The sequence below is a fragment of the Rana temporaria genome, chromosome 4, assembly GCF_905171775.1.
Source record: "Rana temporaria chromosome 4, aRanTem1.1, whole genome shotgun sequence".
Lineage (NCBI taxonomy): Eukaryota > Metazoa > Chordata > Amphibia > Anura > Ranidae > Rana > Rana temporaria.
The window spans coordinates 368,784,227-368,810,134 of record NC_053492.1 but is presented as its reverse complement, the minus strand read 5'-3'; the positions used below and the strand labels follow the sequence as shown (position 1 = coordinate 368,810,134).

Sequence of the window (25,908 nt, the reverse complement as noted above, 5' to 3'; positions counted from 1 at the left end):
GTTTACATATGTCGGCGAACTTACATGCATGTTCGCTTCTGAGTGAGAGCTACTAGGGATGGGGGCGTTTTATTCCTATTACAAGGAACGTAAATATCCCTTGTAATAGGAATAGTGTGTGATAGGTCCTCTTTATGGAGAGAGGCGGGGTCAATAAGACCCCACATCTGTCCTTCAGGCTGGAAAGCATGAGATCGGAAAAAAAAAACACTGATCTCATGCTTTCAGCCGCGATTGCAGCTGTGTTTATGTTTATGTTTTTAGATCTCTATGCTCCTCATTCGGCAGCGGACGATTCGTTCTCCGGGCCTCCGATGGCACGGGAGAGCCCGGAGAAGCACCGGATGGCGGTGGGAGGGGGGATGTCCCCTCCCACCACCTGTAAGAATGATAAAGTGGTGGAACTGCCGCGATGATCGTTCTTATGGTGTGAACAATCGCCGGCTGTAAAAACGGATATCTGAATGATGCCTGTAGCTGCACCCATGATTCAGATATCCCCCACTGAATTCCAGGACGTCATATGACATCCTTGTAATGTCACACCATTAACTTTCCACTAAGTACGCTTCTTTCCCAGTCAACTCTCTTCGTTTCCTTCTTTCCGAATACCCTCTCACTTCCTGCGGCCTATTTAAACTCCCAGCACTGACAGGAAGGTGTTCCTCTATTGCTGACAGTACGCCACTGTCAGCTGGGCTTCCAGACTCACCTGATCTAAGCTCCAGCTTCCTGAACTGGATCACCAGGACTCCTTGTTTGATTTACCTTTATGTTGCTTATGCTGGAATAAGCACTATTTACTTTACTGAGGCTGTGATGATAGAACCCAAACTCTTAACTGAGTTAAGAGTGAAACCTGGGTTCGAACCTGAGAAGTCTCCGCAGTTGCGATCCATAAACCTGAAACTAATTTGGCGTATTGTTACAATCCTACAGTACAGAAGTGGTTAAATTTTGCCTTGGAGTCAGGGCCGGTGCTACCACTAGGCAGCCGCCTAGGGCGCACTGGAGAGAGGCGGTGGCACTACCACCCAGGGTGCCCGGCCACCGGTGATCCTACTCCCTCTCAGCAACTAACTCAACAGGCAGCCGCTCCACTATAGAGTCCAGTTTTAGAGGCGCTGGCACAGCAGCGGTGGAGGAATGGAGGAAGGAAAGAAAACATCCCCTGTGCGCCCCTGATCATTACAGTGCCACTGGCAGTGAGTGTGACCTGTCTGTGTACCTGCGGTCACATCATTACCGTCCACCACCAGTCTGCCTCTGATATACCGCTCTACCTCCGCTACAGCCAGCCAGCTCTGCCTCTGAGCCTCTGCCTGTCGCCGAGAACCAGATTGATGAGATCATGCTGAAAGTACAATAACCGCGGCAGGTACTGTATGTCTCTTAGGTGGGACCTGGGCCCCCATACCCATTTTAAGGCCAATTTATAGAAGATAAGCCAGCCAAGTGGGGTCTAGCAAAATGAACAAGTCATTTCCCATAGACTGCAATGGTATTTATGGTATAACTTTTGCCCATGTTAGGCTCTTTGTTTGCCCACCCGGACTCGGGGGTGTTTGTCCCATCTCTAATTTTGTAGCATGCTGGATGATGTGATTCATTTTGGACAGGGCTTTGCCTCTGCATTTCTGGTGATCTGAGCATGCCCAGGGACTTAGATTTTTTGATGTTGCTTTTTGTGTGTGAACAGCATTTGGATGTTTCTGAGCATGCTCATAGAGTGTGTTTTTTGGGTTAGTAATTTAAGGACATCCTTAACAGGTGTACCCACTTTAAAGTTCAGTCTCTACATTGGGTGAACTTGTGTTTTGTGTGTTTCATGGGCTGTGCATTTTTTTTCTATTGCCTCATTAGCACACAAGCCTATATTATATAAAGCTTGCATAGAGCAGTTGTTACCTGCCCTGAAAAGAGGCCAGATTGTGTGTGGGGCCTGCTGGCAAGATTAAATTGGTGTGTCCTTATCGAATGTCTTTGCAAAACAGATATGTTTTTGATCAAGGGTTTTTTGACTGGTTGACTTTTTAGGGTGTTCACTTTGATGTATTTGTCTGTGCTGCATTATTTTGCTAAATATTTCTCAAGATGTTGTGACTAATTAATGTTTACATCCTTAATAGATGTCTGGGTCTATTTATCCTGTTTCCAAAGCATAAACCATATTCTGTTTACTGTCTCAAATGAACCTATGTTTATTTATTTTTTAATATTTATTTTTTTTGTTTATTTTTTTTTGTTTGTTTTTGCTTTCCTTGTTTTGTTGACCAATAAAATTACTTTCAAATTTTGAAGTTTGTTTTTTGTTTGTTTTTAATGCTACAGATTTTGACAGCTTCAGCTGAAATAGGCTTATTGGCCTAACAAAACAGGTGTGATTTTTGTCTCGATGCTCCTTTCCTGGTGCGTATGCATGGATTGTTTGCTGCCATGTATAATCACCAGGAAAGGAAAAATACAGAGTGGTAAGTATTCATTTTTTCCTTTTTACTGCAGTGGTTCTCAGCCTCAGTCCTCAAGTACCCCCGACAGGACATGTTTTGTGGATTTATCTTATCAAGAATTGCTGTCCAGACTGTCTTTTAAAGCACATGTGCAAGATGAAGGAAAACCTGCAAACATGGCCTGTTGGGGGTGGGTATTGGTGGACAGGCTTGAAGTGCTGATTCACAGCACTGTGCTTAAATCTAGCACAAGGCAATCCTATTCTAATTGTGGGTGTTTGAGGGAAGTCAAGTGAGTGTTAGAACCCCTGCTTGTGTTTTTTGGGTTGAGCTTTGTGTCCCTTTTCTTAAAATTGTCTTCACTTCCTGTCACACAGCTGAACAGGAAGTGAGGTTAAAACCCTACCAATGTTTTTTTCTTGGGGACACACAGGTCAATCTAACTAGTGTCCCCATTAAGCAAATTGCACTCCAGCACTGCTGTGTACACCAAATGATTAGTTAGTTTTGGGTTTAGTAAAGGCAAAGCCACTCTGCAGTACAAGCGTAGTCACTGAAAATCTGAGGGGAAGAACTGATGATTTTAACATCCAATCATGTAGAAGCAAAGTTCTTTTTTTTTTGTTCTTTTCTTCCTTGCTTGTCCACTTGTAGTGCAAAGTGGATTTGCCTTTAGTAAATGGACCCCAAAGTCCACGATCCCTAATAATTTGGGGTGTACACAGCAAAATGCTAGAGTGCAATTTACATAATGGGAAACTATTTAGATTGATCTGTGTGTCCCCAAGAAAAGACATTAGTAAGGTTTTACCCTCACTTCCTGTTTGGCTATGTGACAGGAGGTGCATGAATTTGAAGTAGAAAGTGACAACATTTGTGAAGTGTCTTCACCCTATCAGGGGTGCAGACATCCCCAAAAAATGAACAGACTTTTAATCCCTCTGCAATCTAGCCCCAAGTAAAAAAAAGAAAGGATTTCATTTATTTTAAATTTGCAAAGACATATTCCTCAGATCAACTGTGATGCACGTCAATGGCCCATTTAGCCATTGTTTAATAGAAAACAGCAGTTGCCTTTCACTTGAAACATTTGTTAGTCCGATCCTGGAAATCTGCTTTACTATCACTTTCCCTAAAAATTGGGGTCTTGCACGTAGATGCGCGACCACCGTGTATTGGATATGCGCATATGTGGTTCTCGGAAAGCGGTGGCCAGCACACAGGACATCACACCCCTACAGGAAGTTGCTTGTACTGCTGCTAAAGGTCTCTGAGGAAGGGATGATACTTATTTGCAAATGAAGAAAATTGTTTATTTAACATTGGGTGGTGTTTGTGGGGGTTCCTAACACACATTCATACATATTAGCAATGCTGTATCCTGGCCTATTGGCATGGTTATATTCTTAGTCCTCTCAATAAAATTATCTGAAATTTGTGCTTAAAGTAGAACTATAATCAATACTTTTTTTTTTTCCTTTTGGATAGGGTGAGGGAGGGAGGGTTATAGCCCCTGTCAGTTTATTTTGTACCATCCCTGTCCAATTGAGAAGATTTGCCTTCACTTCCTGCCCCATAGCCAAACAGGAAGTGAGAGAAAAACTATGCAAATTAGGGAATCCAATGCCCCCCTCCCCCCCAGAACTAGTGTGTGCCCCCCCCTGAAATTTTTTGGGCGGGTCATAAAAAACAGGGTGTTTCCTTGACAGGAAGGGGTGGGTCATTTTTCTATTAGGAGGTTCAGAAGTTTAGACAGGCCTAGGGCAGCACAAAACCTAAATATACTACTGCATATTAGGGCTTATTTAAACAGGATCCGATTTACAGAATGTTTTTAGCTTGTGGGAATAAACCCACGCAGGCACAGGGAGAACATGCAAACTCCAGGCAGATGGTGTCACGGGCGGGATTCGAACCAGCGACCCTTTTTGCTGCTAGGTGAAAGTGCTATCCACTACACCACTGTGCTGAACGAACATGATTGCGGCTGAAAGCATGAGATCAGTGTTTTTTTCCGATCTCATGCTTTCCAGCCTGGAGGACAGATGTGGGGTCTTATTGACCCCGCCTCTCTCCATAAAGAGGACCTGTCACACACTAGTCCTATTACAAGGGATGTTTACATTTCTTGTAATAGGAATAAAAGTGATAAAAAAAAGGGACAAAAAAGTGTAAAAAGAAAAAAATTACGTAAAAAATAAATAAAAAATAAAACACCCCCATCCCTAGTAGCTCGCACTCAGAAGCGAACATGCATGTAAGTCCCGCCCACATATGTAAACGCCGTTCAAACCACACATGTGAGGTATTGACGCATGCATTAGAGCAAGAGCAATAATTTTAGCACTAGACCTCCTCTGTATCTCTAAACTGGTAACCTGTAAAAAAAATCAAGCTTCGCCTATGGAGATTTTTAAGTCCCGAAGTTTGTCGCCATTCCATGAGTGTGTGCAATATTAAAGCGTGACAAGTTAGGTATCTATTTGCTCAGTGTAACGTCTTTCACATTATCCCTAAAAATTGGGCTAACTTTACTGCTTTGTTATTTTTTAATTCATGAAACCGCTTTTTTTGGGCAAAAAAAAAGGCGTTTGAAAAATTATTGCGCAAATACCGTTGGAAATAAAACAATTTAATGACCGCCACTTTATTCCCTAGGGTGTCTGCTAAAAAAATATATATAATGTTTGGGGATCCTGAGTAATTTTCCAGGAACAAAATATAGTTTTTACATGAAGGAGAGAAGTGCCAGAATAGGCGCGGTATGGAAGTGGTTAAAGTGAAACAATAAAAGTGAAATATTCCTTTACATTTCATAGTGGGGGGGAGTGGGGGGTATAGCATGCCTGTGAAGTAGCGCATGTTTTCCGTGCTTAGAACTGTCCCTGTACAAGATGTCATTTCTGAAGGGGAAAAAAAAGTAATTTAAAAGTAATAAAGAATACAGTCATTGCTCATAAAAAAAAACGTGGGGGTCCCCCCAAATTCCATTACCAGGCCCTTCAGGTCTGGTATGGATATTAAGGGGAACCCCGCCGTTAAATAAAAAAAAAATGACGTGGGGTTCCCCCAAATATCCATACCAGGCCCTTCAGGTCTGGTATGGATTTTAAGGGGAACTCCACCCCAAATAAAAAAGAAATGGCGTGGATTTCCCCCAAAAATCCACACCAGATGCCTTATCCGAGCACGCAACCTGGCCGGCCGCAGAAAAGAGGGGGGGGACGAGAGAGCGTCCCCCCTCTCCTGAACCGTACCAGGCCACATGCCCTCAACATGGGGAGGGTGCTTTGGGGTCCCCCCAAAGCACCTTGTCCTCATCCCCACAACCCTGGGCGGTGGTTGTGCGCGTCTGCGGGCGGGGGGCTTATTGGAATCTGGAAGACCCCTTTAACAAAGGAGACCCCCAGATACCGGCCCCCCTGCTTCTTCCTCCATCTTCTTCTTCCTTCGGTCTTCTCGTCCGCATCTTGCACGGCTTCTTCTTCCCCGGACGGTCCTTTTCCAATTAAAGTTCCCGCTGTGTGACGCTCCAGTGACCCTGCCCCCTCTGACGCCACGGGGAAAGCCATAAGAAATAAGAAAGTCCTGTGTGGTACATGTGCATCAGAGGGGGGCGGGGTCATAGGAGCATCACACAGCGGGAACTTCAATTGGAAGCGGATCGTCCGGGGAAGAAGAAGCCATGCAAGATGCGAACAAGATTGAACGAAGGAAGAAGAAGATGGAGGAAGAAGCCAATGCAAGATGCGGACGAGAAGACCCAAGAAAGAAGCAGAGGAAGAAGAAGAAGATGGAGGAAGAAAGCCGAATGAAAGCAGAAAGAAGATGATGGAAGAAGAAGCACGGAAAGAAGACAGTAATAAAGGAATTGTCAAAAACCGGCTATTGTGTTTTTTTACATTTTTGACAATTTTTTGGTGAAATGGTAGAGGTACAATGTACCCTTTTACCATTTCACACAGGGGGGGGCCGGGATCTGGGGGTCCCCTTTGTTAAAGGGGTCTTCCAGAATCCGATAAGCCCCCCGCCCGCAGACCCCCACAACCACCGGCCAGGGTTGTGGGGATAATGCCCTTGTCCCCATCAACATATGGACAAGGTGCTACCTAAAGGGCCTGGTATGGATATTTGGGGAGAACCCCCACGTCATTTTTTTTTACGGCGGGGTTCCCCTTAATACCCATACCAGACCTGAAGGGCCTGGTAATGGAATTTGGGGCGACCCCACACTTTTATTTTATTTTTTTATGAATGAATTTGCTCTAAATTGCCGGGAGCTTGTTCATTCTAGCGGCGAGTCATTTTTTAAATTACTTTTTTTCCTTCAGAATGTCATTTTGAGCAGGGACAGCTCTAAGTACGGGAAACATGTGCTATTTCACATGCTTACTTTACACCCCCCCTAGGTACAAAATTTAAAGGAATATTTCACTTTTATTGTTGCACTTTAAGCATTATTAAATTCACTGCTCCTGAAAAAACGTGTTTAAAAATAAAAAAAACATTGATACATGTCCCCTGAGGCAGGACTCAGGTCCCTAAACACTTTTTAGGACAAAAATTAGCATATTAACCTTTAAAATTAACACTTTTGATTTCTCCCATAGACTTTTAAAGGGAGTTTGGCGGCGGCTTTACATATTAATTGCATTGCGCTGGCTGCTGTGCCGGTTAATGCGCCTAATTAAGGATTCATCCGGCGTGCCAATTAAGCCATGAACCGGCGCAGCGCATTGCTTTTAGTAAATCAGCCCCATTGCAAGATAAAAAAAAATCTAATTTTATTAAGAAGACTTTCTAAAAGCTTATACTGTAAGTAAAAAACGCTTTAGCTTTGCTTTGGTAACAAGATTGGCCTGCCCTGAAATGTACAATTGTCATAAATGGACAGCATAATGAAATAAAAAAAGATAAAAGGATATAATATAGTGTAGTGTATATAGTACATGTATGGTTGGCTAGGAGTGACTTCATATGGGAATATAGTTGTAAGCATCTGTACAATACAATAATACTGGTTTAAACTTTTTCTGGCTTCAACACACTTTGCCTGTCTGAGTATCTTATCGTTGAGTCTTGAATTTCACTATTTTGGATTATCACACCCCAAGAGGCCTGAACTGGCAGTCTAGCCAAATGAGTCATCAGTGGTATTTTAACTTCTTTAATTTAGTTTCCAGCAACAAATTTTAAAGAAGAGAAAAGAAGGGCATGCCATTGGGCTTGGGTGAAGCCTGGTTTTCAACAAACTAGATTTTAGGATATTGAATGTGCCTTCATTGAATGTTTTCTTTTTTAATGATTTTTCCCTGAACTTCCTTTATTACTTGCATACATTTTTTTGCGTGCCAAAGTGTGTGATACTGAGTAATACTACAGACTAATTTTACATTCATTTTGACCAAAAACTCTCCTTAAATTTATGTTTCAAAGTTATGAGAAAGTATGAGACTCTGTAAAATCAAGATGCTGTATTATGTGAGCATAGAGATAGCAGGTGACAGTGCTCCTCACAATCTTATTGATTTACTATGGTAATACAAGGGACAGTGTTGGTGCTTGCACACATGTGGATATGTGCAGCAACATATTTCAGATAATCTGCATTTTTGCAATATTTTTTGGGGGATTGGACATAACCCTCAGGCCCCATACACACGGGAGGATTTATCCGCGGATACGGTCCAGCGGACCGTTTCCACGGATAAATCCTCTCGAGGATTTCCGCGGATTTCTATGCGATGGCGTGTACACACCATCGCATTGAAATCCGTGCCGAAATCCTCTGGCGGCGACGTGCGCGACGCTGTCATATAAGGAATTCCACGCATGCGTCGAATCATTACGACGCATGTGGGGGATCCCTTCGGACGGATGGATCCGGTGAGTCTATACAGACCAGCGGATCCATCCGTTGGGATGGATTCCAGCAGATGGATTTGTTTGGCATGTCAGCAAATATTCGATCTGCTGGAATCCATCCCAGGGGAGAAATATCCGCGGAAACAGATCCGCTGGAGTGTACACACCATAGGATCTATCCGCTGAAACCCATTTGCTGGGATTTTTCAGCGGATGGATTCTATCGTGTGTACGGGGCCTCAGACATCAGGTCAGTCACATGTAATCACCACATGTTCTATACAGAAGTTTTCAAGATCTTTACAAAACATTAATATCATAAGGAATCCCAAAGGTATGTATTTGTTTATAAAGTTTTTTATGTTCGTTCTGCAATCCCACATTCTTGCAGGTAAACAGAGAATTACCAGTGCCACCAGAACTTTTTTCATTATTCTCTTAATGGTTATAATGTATTTTTTTCCCAGCATGATTTTGTTTCCTACCAGTCCCTTTTGTCTTTCTCAACCTTTCTTAATCTGGTGTATAAACATGAAACTTTTCTTATTTCATTTGGGGCCATGAATAAGTCTGTATGACGAAACATGTCGGGGATGTGGCTAAACGGCAACCATCTGTAAGCACTTTATGCTGGACACCAGATCAGAGAATAAAGGTTTTAACTGTTTGAGCTAGAGGAGCGGGTTAGAGTGATATCTAAGCTGTACACCTCGGGTCCGCCGTGACCATACTATACACTACTACAGACGTGGTCTCCAAGAGTTGTTTGCTGTGATTTTACTTGCTGGCTTTTAAGTGATGTGATGTGAGTGTAATGGTTGAAGTTTTTCACGTAGCGTTTTATTAAACTGGTTTTACAATATTAAACTATTTGGAGCACTTTTTATTTACATGTGGAGTGATCCTATTTACATTTTTGCGGCTGGATAACGGAGATTAGCTAACCATATCTGTGTGGTTTAAAGTGATTTTTGACAAGCACAAGAGTGTAAGGCATAAATATCTGGTGAGTGTGTTATCCAATCCAAAGGGAGCGGAATCAGTGGCACTTAGTGGTATGGTGGAAGATCAGAAAAGTTTACACTGTTACACTCTGTTACACTCTTTTTCAGATGAATTTCATTATGCTTATGAACTTTTTATTGAATGTAGTACTATTTCACTTGTCACAGGGTGATATTGTTACACTGATAATTTGAATTTTCACATAGTTATCATCTTTATAGCGATACTTTAAATTGTACTGTGTATGAAGTTGTCTTTATTTTATTTTTAGGTTTATCTTTGCACTTTATTGGAGTTCCATACACATGAGTGTAATTTAGCGCCACTTATTTTTTCACTATTGAGTTTGGATAGAGGTAAAAATACAGTCACATTTCTACATCATTAAAGTGGCAGCAGGTTAATCAGGTATTTTTTCTTAAGGCACAGTGGTAGTACTTCAAGTGTGAGCATACAAGATTTGCTGACCATCAGCCATAAAAATCTGGTGTTTAGCTATAGTTGTAGATTTATGAGAAATTCAGTGGCAATTGTTGTACAATTTTTCACAATTTATTGTTATTTGGTGTTATACACCTTTAAACGTTTTCCCTGAAATAGAAGGGAACATATTCTTTCCCTGGTGGTGCAGTGGCTTTCTATCACATTTTTAGAGTGATTTGCCTCAGCCATCATCGTGTCTCTGTATAGGATTATGCCTGGGGACACACTTGTTCCTTTTTATAAGTGTTTCCTCGTACTGTTGTGCACATCCCCTGTGACATCAGAAGAGGAGGGAGTTAACTGAAAACCGATCAGCAAGAAGATGGGACAGGGTTTGCTCAGAGAGCTCTCCCTGGCTAAGCCCTGCACTCTTGCTGCAGAGCCAGGTGGTCCATTCAATCTGCCCTCTTCTAGCAATCAAGCTGCCAGTCTCTACTGTGTATCTACAAGAAATGTGAGCTAGTTGATCATGGTTGGCAAAATTGGGATATTATTTCAAGGCCAGGCCATATTTAAGGCATTGGCCTCAGGGTCTCTTTTACAGTCATGATTGTAGAACTTTTTAAAAGCGTTTTACTGCAAGCTGAGTCTGTTGTGATGTACAATATGATTTCCTATGAGACATTAACATGTCTTCTTCTGACTTCTCTGTGTACTGTAAGTATCTTAAGACACATTGTTTGGATATGCATAAGTAAGAATATTTAACTATATTCTTGTTGGGTGTACTGTAAGTATCTTAAGACACATTGTTTGGATATGCATAAGTAAGAATATTTAACTATATTCTTGTTGGGTGTCTCAAGTCCAGTAACTTTTAGGATTTTTGATACATCTGTACAATATTTATACACTTTCTGGAAACAAGTGGATTAATTAATTACCAGATAGTTCTTTATATTACTCTTTATATTTTGAGTTAAAAAGAATGTTTCAATACCCAATATATTACGCCGTAAAAATATATTTTCTGCAACTGTACCTTTAAAGAAAATAGCCAATACAATATTAAATCTAATGTGTTCATAAAGTTACAGAACATGATATTCTCAGCAAGAGACTAAACCTGTTCAAAATAAACTCTTTTGAAATTAGAAAAACAGACTGAGGATCCTTGTAGATAACTCGGAAGACTTGATGCCACACATAGATTTTAGGCGACTGATAACAAAGAATTTGTTTAATTTAAAAACTTTGAACTTCTAACTTCGGTTTATACAGTACACCTTTATTTATATATGAGATTCTTTTTTTCCTGAATAATGTTAGAGAATAATGTGGTAATTGCTGTTTTTCAATCCATCACAGAATACATTATTTCATATGCTCCTGCGATGAAGCCATTTGGAGGCAAATCTGTTACATACTCAGGAACTACTACATCAGCCATAATTGATGGCCTACAGCCTGGGGAACGGTACATTTTCAAAGTCAGGGGAGCTAACAGAAGAGGGCAGGGCCCTCAATCTAAAGCCTTTACAGTCATAATGCCAGATGGTAAGCATGCACATTTAATGGATTTATGCATCTGTTTTTGCTGTTACTTCATGCTTTTTATTGTTTTTTTCTGCTTTCTTACATTTTCTCCATGACCATGTCTTTTAGACACAGTGTTTATTTTATAGCTCATAAAGTAAAAATCTAAAAGTTCCTGTTTAATAAGAGCTAATGTTCATTTTATAGGGAATTAAATATCAATGCATGCTATTCGCATTCTCTTTGGACAGTTTTAGGATAGCAACTGTTGGTTTGTTAAAGTGATTGTAAATGTTTTTGTGTGTGGACGCGGCCTGCAGAGGGGACAACGCGGGGGTTCGTTTTCAGGTAAGTGTCACATAATGAACTAGTATGAGATGCATACTAGCCCATTATGCTTTTAATTTGCAGGCTTTGTAGGGAGCAAAAGAGGAAGTAAAACCCATCAGGGTTTATTTACTCTTTAAGGGGGTTGTAAAGGTAAAAACATGTTTTCCCTAAATAGCTTACTTTACCTTAGTGCAGTCCTCCTTCACTTACCTCATCCTTCGATTATGCTTTTAAATGTCCTAATTTCTTCTGTGAAACACTCACTTCCTGTTCTTCTGTCTGTAACTACACACAGTAATGCAAGGCTTTCTTCCTGGTGTGGAGAGAGCCTCTTGAGGGGGAAGGGGGTGAGCAGGAGTGTCAGGACGCCCACTACCACACAGCTCCTTCCTTTATCTGCAAGGGAGAGAGCGTCCTGACCCTCCTGCTCGCCCCCTTAAGAGGCTTTCTCCACACCAGGGAGAAAGCCTTGCATTACTGTGTGTAATTACAGACAGAAGAATGGGAAGTGAGGATTTCTCAGAAGAAATAAGGACATTTAAAAGCAAAATCGAAGGATGAGGTAAGTGAAGGAGGACTGCACTAAGGTAAAGGAAGCTATTTAGGGGGAAAAAAATGTCCTTTACAACCCCTTTAAGGAACCATTCATTTTTTGTGTTTTATTGTCCTCCCTTGCATTTAAAAACTGCACCAAAAGTCCAAGACCAGTTCTATCTTTTATTTTCATTTTTACAGTTGAAACCTTTGACATTAGCAACAGTACAATTTGTGAAAATGCTACTGATTACCTATACTTTTTGCAATGTGTATGTTTTAGGAAAAGTTCAAGGACCAGTGTAATTTAACCAGTATAAGCCAAAGAACACATAAGTATGCTACATGCTTTAGATTATATTAGTATAACACAATTTCTCTTTGTTGTCCTGAAAGTGTGTATGTTGTAATTTATGTTTCATACTGTTATGGAACTTTTTAACAGTTTTTTTTAATATACAATTATTTTTTTAAGCTTACAGTTTATTTTTCTTACTTTTACCTTCCCATTTTACTAATAAAGACTGACTGACAGACTGAGTGCAGTATAAATCATATATTTAATAAAAACAAGTAGTAACTCACAGGTTAAATTAGATGAGTTCAGTATGTGGTGAAAATCGCCAGTCCTGGAGTCTCATAAACATCCTATTTAGGGTCCTGTTTTCCCTTTGCAGCCTGAGGCACTGATGTGATCTTACAGGGATCCAGAGAAGGTTGAAAACCAGGAAGCAGGAAATGAGAAGCAGCTGATAGTGACTTCACAGGAACAGGAAATGTGATTATTCACAGTGGCAAGGAATGGTAATGCATTTCGAAGCTACAGCTTCTGGTCTGATGAAGAAGCTGTAGCTTCGAAATGCATTACCATTCCTTGCCACTGTGAATTATCACATTTCCTGTTCCTGTGAAGTCACGACCAGCTTCTTCTCATTCCCTGCTTCCTGGTTTTCAGCCTTTTCTGGATCCCTGTAAGATCACACCAGTGCCTCATGCTGCAAAGGGAAAACAGGACCCTAAATAGGACGTTTATGAGACTCCAGGACTGGCGATTTTCACCACATACTGAACTCATTTAATTTAACCTGTGAGTTACTACTTGTTTTTATTAAATATATGATTTAGACTGCACTCAGTCTGGCGCCCCTCTGTTCCCACCCAGCTCCCCTAATACTTACCTGAGATTCATTTCTATCCAGCAATGTAGTGCCTTGGCCGTCCGGGAGTCTCCCTCCTGATTGGCTGAGACACAGCAGCGGCGCAATTGGCTTCTGTCAATCAAAGTTGGTTAGCCAATCAGGAGAGAGAGGGGCAGGGCTGAAACATGTTTCCATGTCTGAATGGACGGAGCTACGGTTCAGCTTGGGTGCCCCATAGCATGCTGCTTGCTGTAGCGGCACGTGACAGGAGGGAGGGGCCAGGAGAGTCAGCGAGGTGACCAGAAAAGAAAAGGATCGGCTGCTTTGTTCAAAACCACTGCACAGAGCAGGTTATTATAACATGTTTGTTATAACATGAGAAACAAACACAAGACTTTACAATCAATTTCATTTGATGGGTCGGTGGAAGCCAATGGAGGGACTGACAGAGAGGAGTAGCCAACACGGAGTGGTTGGTAAGGTGGATGAGTCTGGTAGCAGCATTCATGATGGACTGAAGGGGGATAGCCTATGCATGGTACAAAAAGACTGTGCGATCCAGTTGTAGTGGGGTTCCAAAATTGCTGCATGCATGTTTTGGTGCCTATTAAAAATGAATTTTCTCAAATCGCATTGCACTAAATTGCATGTGAATTGAACAGGAATGCAGTTTATACTGTGAACCAAGAAATATATAGCCTCTACAAGCATAAATTTAGTGAAATAGAAAGGGGATGTACCATCATCCAACATATGGAATATAGAAAACTAGGGAGGTCTGTCCCTAACCGGTCCCCCAAAGAAAAAGAGAAATCGACTGTCATGGTACTGGTTAAATTTGATATGAATTCAGATTGTATAGTAAGTAAGCAAATAATTGTATTAATACAAAGTTAATATAAAATAAAACAATACATGATCAAATACACATTAAAATGCATGATGAACAATCCATGTATATCACCAGCATAATGGTCCCCAAGAGGGGAGGATCATATTGGGATAATTATTCACGGAAAGCATTTCTCAACTAGTTTTGCAGCCTAAGGCCCCGTACTCACGACCAAACATGTCTGCTGAAACTGGTCCGCAGGCCAGTTTCAGCAGACATGTTTGGTCGTGTGTGGGCGCGAGCGGGCCGAATTCCAGCAAACATTTGCCCGCCGGGCCTTTTCCCAGCAGACAAATATTCCTGGACTTGTTTTAAAACAGTCCGCTGGAATTCTGCCCGCTCGGACATGTACGGTCGTCAGTACAGACCTACCGTACATGTCCAGGCGCCCGCCGTCCCTCGCATGCGTCGAATGACTTCGACGCATGCGTGGAAGCATTTTAAAGGCGGGCCACCCACGTCGCCGCGTCATTGTCGCGGCGACACCGCGTCATCGACGCGGCGACACCGCGGACACGCCCCGCGTATTGTTTACGCGCGGACTTCTGTACGATGGTGTGTACAACCATCGTACAGAAGCCCTCTGGCAGACATGTATGGTGAAAACGGTCCGACGGACCGCTTTCACCATACATGTTTGGTCGTGAGTACCCGGCCTTAGAGAATTCCTCAGGAGAATATCTGCAATTTGATTAACAAACAATAAATATATAAAAACCACATAAACAAAGTAAACAGAATTTATTGATTTAACGTTGGTAAATAAATTGCATATGAAGGGTAAGGAGTGATGTTGCTTATCCGTGACCCAGGTCCACACAGAGCAAGAGCACCACAAACGGTTCCCCCTAAGCAGCTAGGGGGGACGTGCAAACAATGGATGTATTTTTAAGTAAATAAGGGTAATAAATGAATGGGAAGGTGAATTGCACACGGAAAAGCAGATAGAGGCAGAGAGTGTGGGTGGGATGGGGAAAGAAAAAAAAGTGTGTGGGGGGGTGTCTGTTATAAATTGCTTTATGACTAACAGCCAATGTGCTTTTTTTTAACTGTCATCAATATGAATATGCTTATAAGTTTTCTAGGCGCTCACCAGACCCGAGAACTGAAAATTACATTTTTACTTTTACTTTTAATTAACGGCTCAGGCTAATGAAATCATTTAAAAGTCAAGTTTTCAATGTAATATTCTTGCTAATATATACTAAATGATCATCTTCTATACACTGGAGTTGATTTACTTAAACTGGAGAGTGTAAAATCTGGTGAAGTTCTGCATGGTAGCCAATTAGCTTCTAACATCATCTTGTTCAATTAAGTTTTGACAAAAACTGGAAGCTGATTGGTTTCTATGCAGATCTATGCCGGATTTTGCACTCTCCAGTTTTAGAAAATCAACCCCACTGTATTAACTAAATTGGGTAGATGTGAACAACAGTCTATATATACTTTTAATTACAGCTGCATATTTTTTTTTCTAGTTAGATCTGTAACAAAGAATGTTTATCAAAAGTCTCACTTTGAAGATTATGGAAAGGTAGAGAAAACAGAAGAAGAAAATACTGATGATTCAGTTGTTCCTTTGGAATCTTCTGAAGAAGATACATTGGACTCTTTTCCAAAGACTAGTTTTAAGGATCCTAGGGAGAAACTGTCACATAGAAAATCTGGGATGATGCCTGCGTCTAATAGAAAAACAACTTCAGTAGACAGTCATCAGTCAACTGAAGTTACTGATGAGAGTGAGACAACATCAACTCCGAAACTGTCTACGCCAATTCCAGGTAGAAGATTTCGTCCATCCATAAATAATCAATTGAATCCAAACACAGCTAGAAGACCATTTAGGACATCCTCTTCGAATTTAGGACGCAGGATCATTGCTCGTAAGCCTATTTCCCCTAGTGTTGTAATAGAGGAAGAAAATGAAACCAAGACTTCTAAAACTGAAGAATCAAATACTCACTCCACTATTGAAGATAAACGTTCTAAGGATTCTGATAAAGTAAGTCAGGAAACAAAAGAGGCAGAAAGCTTGAATGAAGATTATGATGATGTAAGAAACACAAACCATAAGGAATTCACAATAAACGCAAATAACAGAGAGACTGAATCTAAAAGTAATTTGCCTAAAGTTCATGATTTAGGGCAAGAGGGAGCTTTGCCATCTTCTCCATCATCTGAAACATTAAAAAAAGAACACCCTTATATAAATAACGTAGGAGATTTAAATGCAGACTCTGTCAGTTCAGAAAATAGTGGCACTTCAAGCTCAGCAAAACTGCCTATAGAACACAAACCACACAATATGCCTTTGGAAAGTATGAATGGAGAAAAGAAAGACATACGTGAGATGGACAAGAGACCTAAATCCACTTCTCCTCTCCAGTCCCACAGAAAACCTACTCATAGATTTCCTATTGCAGCAATACAACGACCTCAGTCTAATCAATTCTCATCTTATAACACTAATCACCAGCAACCAGACACTAGATTAATTTTAGACAAGGGATCAGAACATTCTACAGATTCCCACATTGATGCCAACAAAGACAACCAAGATTTGCATTTACATGATTTTAAGACATCAAAAGAACATCATTTAATAAACACTAGACTACAGACATCAGCAAGAAGGGCTTTTACTACAACTACTCTTCCTCCTACTTCTACCGCTACTACCACCATTGCTACTACCACCTCTACAACTACTGCGGAAGCACAGACTACTACTAAATCAAGCAAACCAAATAAACTTGATAAACTACCATCTAATAATTCACCATCTGTCCCATCTTTCTCTGGAAAATCAGCTTTAGAATTACTAGAGTACTACAGAAGAAGAAGCTCTCAGGTTAAAACTAATAATGGCCGTAATATAATGCCTAATAGGAATATAAAAATCCAGTCAGTTAAAACTACTGAAATCTCTACAACTACAGTTGTGACAACCACATTACCTGCTGAAACAATAACAATTTATAATCAAAACCGATTGCTGAATATCCCTGATAAGAAAAACGATCCATACATAAGTTCATCTGAAGTGCCTCCCAAACATTCTTCATATGGTGAATCTCACCAAGAAATGCATGTTAGGGAACCCAAAGAAAGAGAGCCTTACATATCAAAGAAAGATGATAAGAAAACACGGCTGGTGACCTCCAAACATAAAACTGAAATACACAAAATGCCTATAAAAAAGGAAAGCACAGGTGAAAAGTCTGAACAAATTAAAAAGTTAAAACCTAAACAGACTGAGAGTCCATCTGTTGATACCCTTGCATATAGTGAAAAATCTAAGAATTCTAAAGAAAAGCATGAAGAGAAGCCAGAGGAAAGAAAATTTGCTCCTAACACAAGACAAAAAGGTATTAACGTACTACCGTCATCAAAAGCAGAAACTCCATCAAGATTGGGGTCAGCTATGCCTACACATCATGGGAAGTCTACAAATACAAACTCAAGAGATACATCTGAACAATATCTAAATAACGCTGAACCATTAGAGGCACCACAATCACATTTACCAAGCAACGAAAATATTGGGGTTGAGAAAATCACAGTTAAGCTAAATCAAGATCCCTTGGTATTTTCAAGGGATCCACTGTCACAAACTGATGATGCTGAGGACGATGGTGAAACAGCCCTAGATTCTAAAAGGCAATCTTTCCCTATATCTAGAACAGTACATAATTCTCATCTGAGACCTAACCCAGAAAGGAATTCTGTTGAAAGTGAGAAAAAACTTCTCAAACCACACATGTCACAGTCAGAAAGTGAAACTTTAATTAAACCATTTCCTGCCCCTTTACCAAACTCTGGATTGTTAACTGCAGACACAGGTATTATTCAAAGCATTACTGAAAAACAGCCACTACCTAAGAAAGAAGAAAATTCAACACCCATTATCAGGTCAAGGTTATCTTCCTATTCCAGTGTTCGTTTAGTGAAAAATAGACATAACAATGGAAATATTAATAATTCTGTGGATTCCACTTTCGGTCAGAGACAGTCTCATCGGGAAGATGAAGAATTACATGTTCCTCAAGTAGGAAGAAGAACGTTTCATAGGCCATCTAGGGTTTCTTCTTCTTATATAAATTCTAGGAAAGCTATTTTTCCAAGGAGAACATCTTCAACTGTTCTGCCAACAACAAGTCAACCTCAAAGCTCCAGAGTACCATATCGTTTACTTCCATCAATATCTAGACAACAAAATTATGGAAGGTCACTATTCAGAACTACAGCTATGCCAACAACAACACCTCCACGCACTCCCTCTCCTACATATTCTCCCTCCTTGCTACGCCAGAGAATGTTAAATTCAAGACTAGGATCTCCCTTACGAAGGCAGTTCACAAGACCTCAATACCAAAATGGTAGGTGCATTTGCATGGAGTGATTATACTTTACAATATACTTTATAGTTGTCATTCCAATCCATTGCCATTTTATTTTTGAGGTATGCATTTTACCATTCCACACAATTATATCTATACTGTGAAGAATGAAATCCATTTATAATTATTTTGTATATTATATGGCTGATAAGGGCCACACGGGTGTAAAGGGCTTACAAATATCCTCATATTAAAGATAAGCTGAAGGTTCAGTCTGAACCTAGGTTCAGATTGAACTTTGGCTGTTCGGGCGTATGTATGAATGCCTAAATTTTAGGCGGTTTGACCCCATTTTTTGTGTCATGCATGATATATAGAAGTGGTATTTCTACCTCTTCTTTATATGAAAGCTTCCCGATGTCACTGGTTCCTAAGAGAACTGAAGATACTACACCCACAATGTCTCTAGAAACCAGTGATGTCAGGGGTTATTTGCTTTTAAGCAAAGGATCAGGGATAACAGTGACATCACTGCCCAAGTATGGCTACTGGCCATATTTGCACAATGACCAAATATGGCAATGGTCATATGATGTCACCACTATCTCTGCCCCTTTCCTTATATAGCTGACTACAGCTTGTGGAGCAGTAATTTTGCTAGTGTTACTGTCAGGATTGTTCTCGTGTGTCAGGTCATAGGTTTTTGTTTTCGATTAGTCAGCGAATGGGAGGCTATGTAATTGGCAATAGATATACAGGTGAAACGCGAAAAATTTGAATATTGTGTAAAAGTTCATTTATTTCACTAATGCAACTTAAAAGGTGAAACTAATATATGAAATACAAATTGTGAGAAAAACCATCAGCGCCACAATACTAATAAATTACTCCTATAATAACGTGAGAAAAAAAAAGAAAAAAAAAAAGAAACAAATATAACTCTCTGAGTGTCTACACAGCTGTTGAACATTTATAGTGATACACCACACCTACTGCAAAATCAATTTTGTGAAAATAGTGCAGCGCTGCGTATTTGTATAAACAAATAATTACCATATTTATCGGCGTATAACACACACTTTTTCACCCTGAAAATAGTGTGAAAATCGCGCGTGCGTGTTATACGCCAATATATAAAAAAAAGCATGGTACATACTGCATTAAGATTGCATGGAGAGTGCACACAATCGAAGACAGCCTGGGGGACGTGGGAGTCTCTGGCCACTAAGATCCAACATCGCAGACCTCCGGCAGCCATCCCCCACTGCAGTACACAAACAGGAAGCATGTCTCTTACAGCCGTCTAAATTGTCGCGGCCGTCTGAGCATAACCATGTTAACCCTCTGCACGGCTCGCGAGAGTTGAGCTGACAGGAATCTGAGGTGACAGGTACAAATGCTTTCAAACGTTAGAGAGGGAAAAAGAGTGTGGGGGTGGGGGGAGTTAAACAAAGATACACACTGTCTGACACCCCCTGTCCCAGCACTGAATATAGCACAGAATTTTGGAAATCAAAATTCCACCTAAATAATGTAAAAGACAATTGTTAGTTCCCAATAATGGATAGGATATGTGAAATCTGTCATTTATGAAATGAGAAAGAATGTAAAAAAATCCATCTCAGTGCCGGTTCACATTTGCGAGCTCAGCGATATAGTATGTGATTCGCACCGCAATGTAAATCACATGCGATGTCGGTGTGATGCGATTTCAACCAAACAGATTGTATGGCTGCTATTGCATCGCATTCGGACCAAACTCGTACAGGACCCTTTTTGTGGTCCGCATCAGAATCCGATCACACCCATGCGAACCGATTAATGTCCGAACTGTCAGTTGTATTGGCACTCCCCACAGATCGCATAGGACAGTGTGAACTGCTGTGTGAGTCGGGTGCAATGTGGGAACCCGCAGTGGATTTGCAGGGTTCCCACATCGCACAAGTTTGAACCAAGCCTGAATCAAATACCGGTGTATATATACAGTAACTGCTGAGTGACAGAAATATTACATCTCAAGCACTATTATATAAAGGGCGAGTGCCGGTTCACATTTGTGCAATGCGGGAACCCTGTGAAGCCCCCTGTAACGGAACCCCAAATGGGACAGGGGTTAAATCCGTTCACGATATTCCATTCCACCCAAGACAGCTTATCGACACTCCACAATCAGGCAAACGAACACGACCGATAAGAATTCCCCCCAGAAACGAGACACACAGCTTGGCTTGAGGTTCAAAACAGGGAATGAATCTTTATTATCTGCACATGGTAATACATTCCTCTTCAAAATACATCCCTCCCACCCTTGGGAAACAGGGTGGGTTAAATTGTCCAATGACAATGGTGATACCGGTCAGGTGTGTTCAAACTTCTCCTTCAGTAAACAGTCTTAGCAGGGGGGGTTGCTGGAGTGATTCCCCCCCCTTTCCTCACAGCAAAACATTTGAACATCCCATAATAGGTATGCAGACTGTCTACCAAGCTCCAATCCACATAGCAGACTTAATTACCACAATAGACATTGGAATGCAATCACACCCCACCCCTTTCATCACAGCAAGCTGACTAGTATACATCAGCCAACACACAATATATACAATATCTGACCGCATTAAATGTGACTAGCACAGACCATAGTGGGGTTCTCATTCACCCTGTGCCCCTAAAGTGACTCCCGTTACATGGCTCCCTCCGTGTGGAACACTCCGGCAGACCCGGCTTGATCCTTTTCGGGTCAACTTGGGGATGTCCGGAACTAGGAGGCCGGGATGACGTCTGTTTTCCGGGATAACCCATCAGCATTGCCATTTGGCTTACCAGGTCGGTAGCTGATGGTGAAGGTGAATAATGGAGTTCAGCTCTGGAACAGTGACTTGCTTTGCTCTCTCAATGGCTCCCAAAACCTGTTGCTGATGCTCTTGGGACAGATAAGGCACCACCTGGATGCAAATCCCATTTAATCTTTTGACAATTTCAGCCTGTTTGTGCATTTCAATGTTCAAGCCACGGGACATCTCATAATACATGACATAGTGTCGTTGCATCTCCGATTTCTCACTGTCCAACTTGTCACATTCCAATTTTAGACTGTGATATTGTCCCGGATCTACGGTACATGTCGGGGAAGGTAGTCTTACCCGGGTCTCAGCAGCAAGCGAGTTGGTTTCAGCAACGCGGATCTGGGCACAGGTAGTCACTGTGTGGGCTTTCGGGGCATACGCAGAAACAAGGGGGGCCAAATCATTCCCCAGTAGTACATCTGCTGGCAAATCCTTCATCACCCCCACATTCACATGTCCCGAACCAACCCCCCAATCCATGTGAACCCGGGCAACGGGTAGCCGGAAGACGGTGCCTCCCGCTACTCTTACGGCTACGGTGTCTCCCGTGTGCTGGCTCTCTGGGATGAGTTTCTTCTGTAGCAGGGTCATCGTGGCCCCAGAATCGCGTAGTCCATTGGCTACCTTTCCATTGACCCAGACAGTCTGCCTGTGTTGCTGCCTGTTGTCCTGGTTAGCTGCTTGTATCGGATCTGCCTCATGCAGAACGCCCCAATGTTCTTCCTCCTCAACGCAGTGGGCCGCAGGCATGGATGTGTGGGGGTTCCCCCTTTCTGGCTGTCTCCATGACTGTGACTGCCTGGGTGGATTCAATGGACAGTCTAGCTTTCTGTGTCCTAGCTGTTTACACCCAAAACACCTGATGGACTGTGAGTAGTCCTGGGAGTTGAACCTAGGCTTCTGAGGATAAGTGGCCGCTGGAGGTGGTGTTGTAGGACGGTCCGACTTGGGTTTGTAGGCAATAGCCGGCGGGGGTGCCGCTGATCGATAATCCACCCGAGCTGTGGTCTTGACCACAGAGTTATCCAGTTTGCGGGCGTCTGTGTATTCGTCCGCCAGGCGAGCTGCTTCAGACAAGGAGAAAGGGTTTCTGTCCCGGACCCATTCTCTGACTTCCCGGGACAGTTTGTCAAAGAAGTGCTCCAGCAGGAACACCTGCAGCACCTCTTCCCCGGATTCTGCTTGGCATCCATCGACCCAGTGGGATGCTGTGCGGTGTAGGCGGCATGCCCACTCGGTATATGAGTCTCCAGTCTGCTTGCTCGTCTCTCGGAACCGCCTCCGGTATGCCTCCGGTGTGACGGCATACCTGGCCAAAAGTGCTTCTTTTACCAGTCCATAGTTCATAATATCCTTGTCTGGGATGGCCCTGAACGCTTCACTGGCCCGGCCGGACAATTTCCCAGACAAAATGGTAACCCATTCCTCTGTGGGCACCCGGTGTAGGGCACATTGCCGTTCAAAATCAGCAAGGTACCCATCAATCTCCCCTTCAGTTTCAATGAAGTTCTTAAAAGCAGCAAAATGTATCTTTCTCCTTTCAGTTGGTGCTGCTGTGACTTCTGCTGCTGCAGAACGTCTTTGCTGTAGCCAATTTGCATCCACAGCAGCTATAACCAGGTCTATGATCTCCGGTGGAGGGTTAGGACCATAGTGTGCCAGTCTTAGTTTGACAGCCCGATCAAAGCTTGCCTCCTCCGGGGTCCTGTCTGTTACGCTGGGCCTTTCCGTTAAGTTGGGTCTTCCAGCTCCATCCATTTGGACAAGTTCTGTGATCACGTCCATCTTCTTATGGTTGCTGGCCGGTCTGCCACGGTTCTCCAGTAAGTCCTTGAGGGTAGAGAGCTTCAGCCGTTCCTACTGTGTTTCCATCGTCCTGTGTCCTTGTAACCGTCCTTTAAGGGATGGAATTATCCCACTGCTGTGCCACCACTGTAACGGAACCCCAAATGGGACAGGGGTTAAATCCGTTCACGATATTCCATTCCACCCAAGACAGCTTATCGACACTCCACAATCAGGCAAACGAACACGACCGATAAGAATTCCCCCCAGAAACGAGACACACAGCTCGGCTTGAGGTTCAAAACAGGGAATGAATCTTTATTATCTGCACATGGTAATACATTCCTCTTCAAAATACATCCCTCCCACCCTTGGGAAACAGGGTGGGTTAAATTGTCCAATGACAATGGTGATACCGGTCAGGTGTGTTCAAACTTCTCCTTCAGTAAACAGTCTTAGCAGGGGGGGTTGCTGGAGTGATTCCCCCCCCCCCTTTCCTCACAGCAAAACATTTGAACATCCCATAATAGGTATGCAGACTGTCTACCAAGCTCCAATCCACATAGCAGACTTAATTACCACAATAGACATTGGAATGCAATCACACCCCACCCCTTTCATCACAGCAAGCTGACTAGTATACATCAGCCAACACACAATATATACAATATCTGACCGCATTAAATGTGACTAGCACAGACCATAGTGGGGTTCTCATTCACCCTGTGCCCCTAAAGTGACTCCCGTTACACCCCCCTAAAAAGTTACAATTACAAGAAATAACAACAAAAACAGCATGTATCAAATCACCAGCTCATTCACCGCAGATCTAGACTCACGCTGCTTCGCCTGACATCACAGATACGAGTCGTATCTGTGATGTCAGGCGAAGCACTGTGAGTCTAGATCTGCAGTGAATGAGCTGACGATTTGATACATGCTGTTTTTGTTGTTATTTCTTGTAAGTGTAACTTTTTAGGGGGGCTTTTTTAATAAATTCAATAGCAGAGAACACTATGGTACTTTTTTGTTTCAGCAAACTTGCCTGACCTGAACCCCATAGAGAATCTATGGGGCATTGCCAAGAGAATTCAATAGCAGAGAACACTATGGTACTTGTGTTTTTTGTTTCATGTCCTTAACCCCTGGATATATAAGTGGAATTGATTATTAAAACGCGAATGGAGGAAGGTGGTGTTTGGAGACAATTTAAACTTTGATTACCCACACAGAGGTGCAGTCTGGAGACTGTAGGAATTACTACCATTGGTAAAGTGGATTCATCGTGGTGGACACATGGAGTGATCTGTCTATGAGTTTTATACTCATCCTTGAGTTGAGCAGGCATTTTAGCAGGTGGTGGTGTGCACTGAATATTGGATCCATTTTAATAGGATTTTTTCACAGCGGTGACAGCTTTGGAAACCTACATATGAACTGTTTTTTATAATTTATTTATTTTTCTTTTTTCATAAATTGTTTTATAGAATGTACCTACGTGCCTACCCACGTGCACCCACCACGTGGGTACCTACCAGAGCATGATGGGACGGTGATGCCTATATAAATGGGATGCAAGGCGCGCTTCCATCATTGCAGTGACAAGAGGCGTCGGGTCAACATCGGAAGAAGAAGAGAATAGAAGAACATGACGTCACAGAAGACCGCGCTGGCTGCCTGCTAGTAATTGAGCTAACACACGAAGATAGCAGGCAGCCAGCGCTGAAGGAGAAGGCACCGGACAGCTGCAGAAGAACCGGGGTGCGCCGAGTCAACAGCGGAGAGCAGCGAAGATAGAAGAAGACCCCCGGAGAGCGGAGAAGACCCCCGGAGAGCGAAGACCCCCCCCGGAGAGTGGAAGAAGAAGCCCCCCCTGGTATTAGAGCTAAAGAAGACAGGGGGGGCCTCCGGAGCAGACTAATAAATGATTTTAAAAACCCTTGTGTTGTGTGTTTAATAACTATCACTTTGCCTCCAGGTGAATGGGTAGGGGTACGATGTACCCCATATCCATTCACTTAGGGTGGGGGGCCGTTATCTGGGGGCCCCCTTATTTGAGGGGACTCCCAGATTCCGATAAGCCCCCCGCCCGCAGACCCCGACAACCAACGGCCAGGGTTGTCGGGAAGAGGTCCTGTCCTCATCAACATGGGGACAGGATGCTCTAGGGTGGGGGGGCCCGCAGTGCGCCCCCCTGCCCCAGAGCACCCAACCCCCCCATGTTGAGGGCATGCGGCCTGGCATGGCTCAGGAGGGGGGGGGGCGCTCGCTCGTCCCCACTCCCATTCCTGGCTGGCCGGGTAGCGTGCTTTGGATACGGGTCTGGTATGGATTGTAGGGGGACCCCCTACGTCGATTTTTCGGCGTAGGGGGGGTCTCCTTACAACCCATACCAGACCTAAGGGCCTGGTATGCTCCTGGGGGGGGAACCCATGCCGGTTTTGATTTTACAAATTGCCGTGGAGTTCTCCCTCGGGAATGCATACCAAATGCAGTCGCTTGAATGGGCTTTTACATGGTGTGACTAACTTTCCACATTGTAAAACCAGCCCTAGTTTTGCGCAAGCAAATCGGAACTTACGCAGAAATCACAATGCTGAAAAGCTTTGTGGATCTGCTTAAGTCCTCATTTGCATACTCAAAGCGGCATTTCAATGAGAAATGCCCCCAGCGGCGGATGCGGTACTGCATCCTAAGATCTGACCGTGTAAGTGTCTTACACATGTCAGATCTTCTGCCTAACTTTGGAAAAAGCCTTTTGAG

General features: G+C 42.6%; 1 protein-coding gene across 1 annotated transcript in view; it reads left to right on the top strand.

The window, feature by feature from the left end:
• The window catches only part of FNDC1 (fibronectin type III domain containing 1), a 322,095-nt gene that overhangs the window by 174,658 nt on the left and 121,529 nt on the right, over positions 1-25,908 (top strand). The window contains exons 7-8 of the mRNA XM_040350922.1: positions 11,112-11,300; positions 15,656-18,556. Coding sequence (XP_040206856.1) covers positions 11,112-11,300; positions 15,656-18,556 — 3,090 coding nt within the window. The remainder of the gene's footprint in view (positions 1-11,111; positions 11,301-15,655; positions 18,557-25,908) is intronic.